This window comes from Bubalus bubalis, chromosome 17, assembly GCF_019923935.1.
Source record: "Bubalus bubalis isolate 160015118507 breed Murrah chromosome 17, NDDB_SH_1, whole genome shotgun sequence".
NCBI lineage: Eukaryota > Metazoa > Chordata > Mammalia > Artiodactyla > Bovidae > Bubalus > Bubalus bubalis.
The window spans coordinates 10913661-10922593 of NC_059173.1; the positions used below are offsets into that span (position 1 = coordinate 10913661).

General features: G+C 41.1%; 1 protein-coding gene across 2 annotated transcripts in view; it reads left to right on the top strand.

Annotated features, from left to right (window-relative positions):
- The window catches only part of PTPN11 (protein tyrosine phosphatase non-receptor type 11), a 70831-nt gene extending 65236 nt beyond the window's left edge, over positions 1-5595 (top strand). For both annotated transcript variants that reach the window (XM_025267535.3, XM_006052992.4), the window contains exons 15-16: positions 469-571; positions 1495-5595. In XM_025267535.3, coding sequence (XP_025123320.1) covers positions 469-538 — 70 coding nt within the window. In that variant the 3' untranslated portion in view covers positions 539-571; positions 1495-5595. The remainder of the gene's footprint in view (positions 1-468; positions 572-1494) is intronic.
- Positions 5596-8933: the final 3338 nt, after the last annotated feature.

The following is an 8933-nucleotide window of genomic DNA, read 5'->3' on the forward strand; positions in this document are numbered from 1 at the left end:
CCCTAAACCACCGATCAGCTTCACGTTCACCTTCACGTGACTGGATAGGGACTGAATGGATCTAGAGTCACTGCCTGACCATTCCTACATTTTGCCTTCATGGAGCTCTGGCCATCAGATCCCTCTCCTCACAGTGAATACCATTTTTTTCTCTGTGCACACGCCCCAGCTTCCTTCACGGTCTAACCCAGGACCTCGTTATACGGGCCTCCCTTACTCCACCTTCCTGGGAAACAACTCTCCTTGTGCCAAACCCTTGAGAGTACAGGGACTCAAGGCTCTTCACAATGATTTTGATATGTGTTTCTGTCTCAAATGCCCTCCTAGAATGTCAGCTCCTGGGGGCAACAGCTATATCTGTGCCATACTCAGTCCCAGAAAATGAAGTAGATGGGTTATAACTATCACATAATGTTAAACAGTATGTCTGTGTTTTTGTTAGTGTCTTCTTCTTTCTCTTCTTTTCAGAATGAGAGAAGATAATGCTAGAGTCTATGAAAACGTGGGCCTGATGCAGCAGCAGAAAAGTTTCAGATGAGAAGACCTGCCAAGACGTCAAGCACAGAAATAGGTATTTCAGTGGAAGTGGTCTCGGGTTCATCGTTCATATCAATTCAGTTCAATCGCTCAGTCGTGTCCAACTTTTTGTGACCCCATGGACTGCAGCATGCCAGGCTTCCCTGTCCATCACCAACTCCCGGAGCTTACTCAAACTCAAGTCCATCAAGTCGGTGATGCCATCCAACCGTCTCATCCTCTTATCGTCTCCTTCTCCTGCCTTCAATCTTTCCCAGCATCAGGGTCTGGTGAATTTGTGGCATTTTGGAGCTGGCAGATAAATCTGTGACTGTTATAACAAAAGGAACCTCCTCCTTATTAGAAATCAGCCTTCTTTTTCTTTTGCCTGTATTTCTTTTTCCAAGCTGGATTCATTTAAATATTGAAATCAAATGCAAAATTAATTCTGTTAAGGCCAGGGTTAGCACTTACTGAGAAATGGTTGAAACTGGTGATGAAGAGCAGATATCATCATTCCTGCAATTTTTAGTAAAGTAGATTAACCCAGGCTGTGCTGGGAGAGGATCTCTAGGGATCTAGAAAGTATGGGGACATGGTCCTGGATGATTGGAGTCAGGATGCCTGAGTTTTCACCTTATTGGGCCTCTGATTGCCTGCCTGTGTGACACAGGGCACTGGACCTCCTGGGCCTCTCTCTGACTGGCTCAACTCCACACCTTCCAGCTCTGATGCTGGGAATTCTCTCTCTTGTACATTTCCTCCCTGTCAATCACCTTTTTAGAGAGTGACCCAAGTATGTGATGGATGTAACCCAAGAGAATTTAGAAGCTCACAGTTTTTAGTATTTCATGTTGAAGTTCTCATTTCTAATGAGTAGTATATTTAAAAGCTTTAACTCTGCTTTAAAATGGTTTACTGCCTTGCCAGACTTTTCAATGTATGCTCCTTAAAAATTCTAATTTCTTTCTTTGCTAGATGTGAACTTTCACCCTCTCCCTGAAAAGATCAAGAACAGATACAAGAAAGGTTACATGAAGAATGAACTTGAATTTGGAATACTTGCACTGTGGTTGGCTACCTTTTGATGAGCAAAATTTGAAACCATTTAAAGACCACTGTATTTTAACTCGATGATACCTGATTTCCAGTTACTCATGTCCTCAGATAAGAAGAAATCATCTCTATGATGTAGACAGTGTTATATTTTATGGACTTTTATTTTAAATTGAGGAAGCAGTTAAATTGTGTTGTATATTTTACAGATGATGGTGACTCAAATTCTAGTTATTGGCATTTTTTTTCTTTTGATAACCTCAACAGATTGAGTTTCCTCTCCCCTCTTTGTGGGGGATGCTAGGGCACTTGTAAGAGGAAAAATGATTTGGAAAAATTAAGTGACAACATCCTGTAGAAGAGAAAACAGTTTTATTTATCATCACTTATCCAGTAGTGGATAATTCATTTTGATGGCCTCTTATTTTGGCTCAAGAACAATTAAGCCAGTGCCCTAGATTGTTTACCTTTGCATTGACATTAAAAAATCATGGAAGGGAAAGATCACGGGAACTTAGGATAAAAGGCATGCTTTCTTCTTAGCAGTTGACCAGTTACCATTCAGCCTGTTGACTGAAAATGTTGTGGTGGGAAAACATTTGCCATCTTTTCTTTTCATTTGAGTAATTGTCTTGTGTTTGGAAAAAAAATTGCATCTTCGGATAACCAGTTTTTGGTTATCATTTGTTGCTGACAAACCACCTCAAAACTGAGTGGCTTAAAACAACAGCTTGCTTTTCCTCACCTTCTTCAAACTGGGCTGGGCTCAGCTGGGTGATTCCTCTCCTTGTCTTGCTGGTGTCACTCATGTGGTGGGCAGGATGGCTTGGCTTCTCTGTCTGCGTGTGGTCCTCAGGTCTCTCATCCGCCAGCAGGATAGCTGGACCACGCTTATGGCAGCTCTGAGGCCCCAAGGGTATAAAGCAGTAGTGGCCGCGCGCACTGAAGACTTCAGCCCAGAACCGTCACCACAGCATTTCTACTGCCCTGTGTTGGTTAAAGCCAGGCCCAGGTCCAGGTCCAGGCCCAATTTGGGAAGAGGGGACTGCATGAGGGCATGAACTGGAGGTAAGGTTCCTTGGAGGCCCCCAGCGTAACAGTCAGGACCAGTGCCATGGAAAAACAGCTAAAAAAAAAGTAGCAAAAGTAGGAGCCGCTAGTGACCTTGGAAAGCTGAAGCTGGTTATGATAACTGGTGTAAGTTGGGAGTCGGGCAGAAACAGGGCCTTCAGCAAGCTTCTTGAACCACTTCTGCTGGCTCTTAACATATTTTCTGAACCATCACTTTGGGCACCTGACCTCTTAGGATGGATGTGTTTGTGAGGGCAGAGCGTTTGAAAGCAGAACCAGCTCGCTGCCCTAGCCCCTACAGAGAGAGGTGTATGGAGTGCTTTCTTCATGCCCCTGGTTTTAGTCATATCCCATACCCATGCTTGCCATTGGCTGAGTGAGGAGGAGCAGTTCTCCTGAGGCCACTAATCTGACTGAATTAGCAGTAGCTCATTTTTGATTTAACTGAGCAGTAAGATTTGCTAATGTCCTACCTGAAGTGCCTTCTCCAAAGACATCCCTCTTTGCCCTGTGTGTTGAATCATCAGTCGGTGAGTGTATTTCAATTAAAGCGTCATTGGTGGACATGGTAAAGATAATAAAATGCCGTGGCAACTTTGCTGTTAAGTCATGGGCTCCTTCATCAAATTCTTCTTGCTTTGTCTCCTGAAAAGGAAGGACTAGATCCAGCCCTGGTAGTAGTTCCTTCCTGAGGGCTTTACCTCCTTTAAAATCCTGAGGAGATTTGTTTGAGGAGAGCCTGGCTGCCATTTTCAGAAGACAAAAATGTACATTGGAAAAAAAAAGTACATTGATTTCCCCCCTACCCCACCTCCGATCCCGCCTCCCATCCCGCCTAGCCATTGAACTTCAGCATTGAAGCAGTGCCTTCAGTGCTTCAGAGCACAGGTCTGATCTGAAGGTAATTACTTTGTAAGAGGAATGTAAATGACTACTGTCTTCTTGTCAAACCTGTAAGGAAAGAGATTCCAGTTAAGTATTTGCAACAAGGATCTTGCGTCCTGTTATTTTTTCTTACATTGTCACATTGAACAGGTCTCATTTTTGCGGTAAATTTTTGACTGTGGACTTTGGGGGCAAGGTCTTTCACCAGCAAACAAGGGTTTGATTGTACAATATATCTGCTGCAGTAACGTCTCTGCCTGTAGCTTAAGATCAGTTGGTTTTGCACTTGGAAACCACCTGATCTTGGCCAGCTTTGTAAAGGGACATTGATTTCATTTAGATTTCCCTCCATAAAGTCAGCAAACTATCATGTGCTATAAACTGATGCCAAGACAAGATTGTAATAGTCCCTAGGGTGCTAAGGTTTGCCATGTGTTTGGTAAAGGTAATTGTAGGTTCTTGGGTAATGTTACATGGGATGGATTCAGGTGGAGGGACTGCGAAGATGGGTGGGGGCGGGGGTTCAAGGTGCAGGTAGAAATACAGTGGAAATGGAAGTTCCAAAGAGGTGGTTTCTGAGGAAGTCAGAGGGCCTGGGGCCAGAGCAGTCAGTAATAGTTGAATCAGGTTACCTGGGAAATAGGTGTGATAGCTACACGTCTACAGTCTGCTTCCGGGTTGCTGGTAGACATTAAATTTGCACAATATCCCGTAGCTGGCTAAGTATTTTAAAATTATAAGCATAGGATTTTATATTTGGGGTGAAGAAATTACCTGGCACGTGGTATTGGGGTTTTTTAAAAAGAAGCCAAATTTCAGAGTCTTAATAACTTTTTTAAAAAGGAAAAAAAAAGCAAAAAGACACCTTGTATTCAGTGTGTGGCCCTCCTGAAAATTCTGGTCATCTCTCCCTTTGAAATCAGTGACTCAGTGACTTTCTAAATGTGGCTAAACAGGGATGAGAAAGTCCATGTATGATTTTCTTGGTGTTTGTGCATCCTTTACAAAGCCCAGTTGCTTTGGAACACCCAAGAAAGTCATCAAGATTATTTTTAGGTGTTATTAAGGGGTTATTAAGGGTTTACTGGGGTTTTTAAGAACTAATATAATGTCCTGGGTTTTTTCTAGTGCTGCGGAATGTGGAAAAAGGTATGCAGTTGTGAAGTGCTTTGTTGTAGCTTATTAATCCGCAAGGGAAACTTAGGCTGTAGACATAAGTACAAACCCAGTGCAGTTTTTGTTTTCTGTATGTTGTTGGGGGAATAAAGTTTTATATGGCAAGCACATGGCCTCCCTGATTTCAATATGCCTTTATTAGGATCTATTAGCCCTTAATTTCTTTAAAATCTTTTTTCCTCTTCCTCTTGAAAAGTAAGTTCCAAAATATAGTTTATTGTATCTTCCATCCTTAAAAAGTTTGTTCCTTTTTCATTACGGGCAGTTCACACAAGGCAAAAATATTAAACAGTTGGTTTTAGTATGTTGCATAACTTTACTGTATATCAAACTAATTTTTACAAGTTTTCATCCTAAACCTCAAATCATGTAATTAATAATTTGCCTGTTTATTTATGACCTAATTGTGATTCTTTTATTAATAAAAGCTAATGGAAAAGGATCCTTTATTAAGTTGATGACTAGACCTACAGTTAATTTTCCTGCAGTATATGAAGTATTGTACCAGAGTATTAAAAGATATGTAATATTTTATTGATAAATCTATCCTTTAAAAGGAATACGTTTTAGGATGTCATCATTTTGATGTGAATCATGTAAATGTTGATAATATGCACTGTTTATTATACATTTAGTGTTTCAAGAGATTCAGTTAATTGCCTTTTTGCCCACGTATACTATGTAGTCTATTTGCAATTGGTTTAAAAAATGACATTAAAAGAATAGTTTATGTAGAGGAACGTTAGTGGCTGTTAATTGTCTCCCCACCTGTATTTATGGGTGTTAGTTTTAACTGCTTTGCTAGTCGCAAAGCTGCATTATCAGAGTAAAAGTGTATTTGTAAACTGTATGGGAACTAAAAATTAGGAATAAAACCATTTTCTTATATTACAGTATTTGTCATTTACTTCATCAAAAATGTCCAGAAACAACATTGCAAAGCAACTGTACTCCCCCCCCCCCAAAAAAAAAGTCCAGGAAAAACTGGATTTATATGTCCCTGAACCTCTATACTGGCCAGATGCTGACATTTAGCAGCTCTTACTTAGAAGGGAACTTGGAATACAGAATGAATGAATCAGTTCCTCAAGCGCTTACTCAGTACCTACTTATTGAGTAGCTCTGGGAGACACAAAGGCAGTTTTATTCAAAAAAACTTATGAGTAAGTAGCAAATAAAAAATATGTCTGTGTAATATATACAGAAAACATATAGAACTGAATGTAAATAGTATTGAGTGGGGCTCTGAAGTAAAGATACGATAAAGGAGGCTTGCAGGAGGAGTAAATCAATGTGGCATAGGACGTCAGCTCTCCCCTTATGAGTAGCTTTAGGTCTCATACCTCATACCAACAGGGCCATCTGCTGCTTCTGACATCGCTACACAGAAAGAAATCCTTTTTATAAATAACAAAACAGGTATTCCTTCTGTATTATAAATCCAAAGAATGATCTGTATTATTTACTTACTTACACTTTTGTAAAATACTGTTGCCCTCCTCTTGGTCTCAGCCGAGTTGCCTGTATTTGGATGCAGGTGGTCTGGTCATGTATCCGTTCAAGAAATACAGAGCCTCTCTGAAATGCCGAGTGCTGCATCTATCTACATTAGGTCACTGGGCCTGAGCAGCGAGCAGAACAGATGTGGTGGCCTTCGTCACCGTGGTGGTGCCCTAACATGGGAGCTAGGCCTGGTACAGGTCAGAAGGTAGTTAACTGGGGATTCCCTGGTGGGCCAGTGCTCTCAATGCTAAGGGCCCGGGTTCGGTCCCTGGTCCTGATCCTAGTCAAAGAACTAAAATCCCACAAGGGACTTCCCTGGGAGTCCAGTGGTTAAGACTTCACCGTCAGTGCAAGGGGCTTGAGTTCGACCCCTGGTCAGGGAACTAGGGTCCCACAGGCTGTGGGGTGCAGTCAAAAATCCCACAAGCTGCATGGTGCAGCAAAAAAAAAAAAGGAAAGCAGTTAGCTGTACTTGGGATAAGCACTACTGAAGATGCAGGGCAGTAAGACAAGCAGGAAAAATGGGAATTAGTGAATTTCAAACGGTATGGGAGTTGTGAAGAGGAACTGAGGGTATCTGTCAAGCGAATTTTCACGAGAGGGGGACCTCTGCTGGGTTTTCATAGCATGGTACTTTGGTGTGTAGTGACTGAACAGCAACAACTTTGGTGTGTACCCTCTGGGGTTTCAGAAAAGTATACACTGCTGGCCTGGAAACTCTCGTTCCCCTTCAGCCTGCCAGAGATCCTGAGTTGTACATTAGATATTAGTTGCTCGCTTGTGTCTGACTGTTTGCAACCCCTTGGATTGTAGCCCACCAGGCTCCTCTGTCCATAGAATTTTCCAGGCATGAATACTGGAGTGGGTTGCCATTTCCTTCTCCAAAGGATTTTCCGGACCCAGGGATCAAACCCAGGTCTCCTGCATCACAGGTGGATTCTTTACCGTCTAAGCCACCAAGGAATTTCTGTACATTAGACGGCAACAGCAATATCTTTGACTTGTCATGAAAGAACTTTCTAGTTCTATAGTTCCTACACATAAGAAAAGTCCCTAAGAGAATGTGTAGATTAAAGGGCAAAGCAGGAATCCCCATAACCAGTTAATTGTGAATGGAGCGCTAAGGGTTTATTTAGCTTGTTGTTGTGTTAGTTACTCAGTTGTGTCCGACTGTTTTCAACCCAATGGCCTGGGCTGTAGCCTGCCAGGCTTGATCATCTTGTAAATGAAAAGCTTTTGAAGAAAGCACCTAGTTATTGGATCATGTGCATGCTTTTGTATCCACCCATTTGCTTTGACTGATTCTTCACCAGCTGAGCTACCAGGGAGGTCCATACAAGAAGCAGTTGAAAAAAAAGGGAGGGTATGGTCCCTGGAGTAAATGGTTTTATTGCAGGTGCTGTTTTTTTCCCCCTAGGAACTAAATGAACTTCCAAACACTGAATTTGAGCCAAGAAGAGTGATTTGCTTTTTTATCAATAGCCACAGTTAGTGAGCTGATAGTCTTATCATTTCAGGTTAGATGATTTAAATCTCCAAATAGCATCCTGATATAAAACACAGCTACTCAAACAAGAGTTTATAAGAAAGAATCTTATAAACATTTTTATGGACAAAAAAATTCATGTGTTACTCAGACTTGTTTCTACCTGATAAGACTGTAGAGTGTTTTGGGTACAAACTCTCTTCCATTCAGCAAAAATTAAATCCCTGCTAGAGACTAGATACTGGGGAATAGATGAATAAAAGTTCCTGTTTTGACATGTTCAGTGTAGTCAAGGAGACAGATCTATATACAGGTAGTAATTTGATTGGATTAGACAATAAACATATTAACTGAATGGTTACATAGAGGAGTAAATTATAGGGGAGTTAGAGTTCAATGTTGGGGGTCCCTTAAGCTTATTCTTGACCATGGGGGAGCCTCTCTGTGTGTTTGTGTGCGTATGTACAGAGAAAGAGGGGAAGTGTGTGTGTGTGTGTGTGTGTGTGTGTGTGTGTAGAGAAATAGGAAAACTGTCCTTTCATTTTCTTGTGGGTTCAGTTAAGGTCAGTTTCTTTGCTTCTCTTTCTAGAAATGAACATGCAAGGCAAATAGCTATTTCCCTTCTTCTCTTTCAACTCTGCTCTATTCATCTTTGAACAAAGGAGAATAATTCTGTTCGTCATGATCTGTACCAATGGCGGTTCTAGGACTCTTCTGGACACACTGTGCAGCAAAACATAGTACAGATTTTATCAGCGTCTTTATCCTCTATCCATGCATCTGTTAACCACATTTTTAAGCATTCTGTTCTTGGTGAAATATAAAGTCACTATTTGGATAATCTAGGCTAGTTTTGTTAGGGCTTCCTAGTATAATTTAGAGTATAACTGTGGTTTGGAATGAGCCATTTCATTCTGAATGTAATCACTGTTGAGACCACATTTTTCAAGGGAAAAATCAAGTTCACGTCCTAAGGCAAAGGATTTTTTTTCCTACATTGTAAATGTTTTCATATAAATTCACAGAGTTACATTGCAATTTAGTTTTACAATTAATAAATGTTCCTTTATTTATTAATTCAGGACTACCCTAGAGAATGTATGTATGTAGGCCTCTGAGTTTTAACAGCTTGGCAGAATATATCTTCCAAGTGCTGGTATTTTCTTTTTTTTTTTGGCTGTGCGGCTTCTGGGATCTAGTTCCCCAACCAGAGATCCAACCTGGGCCCTTGGCAGTGAAA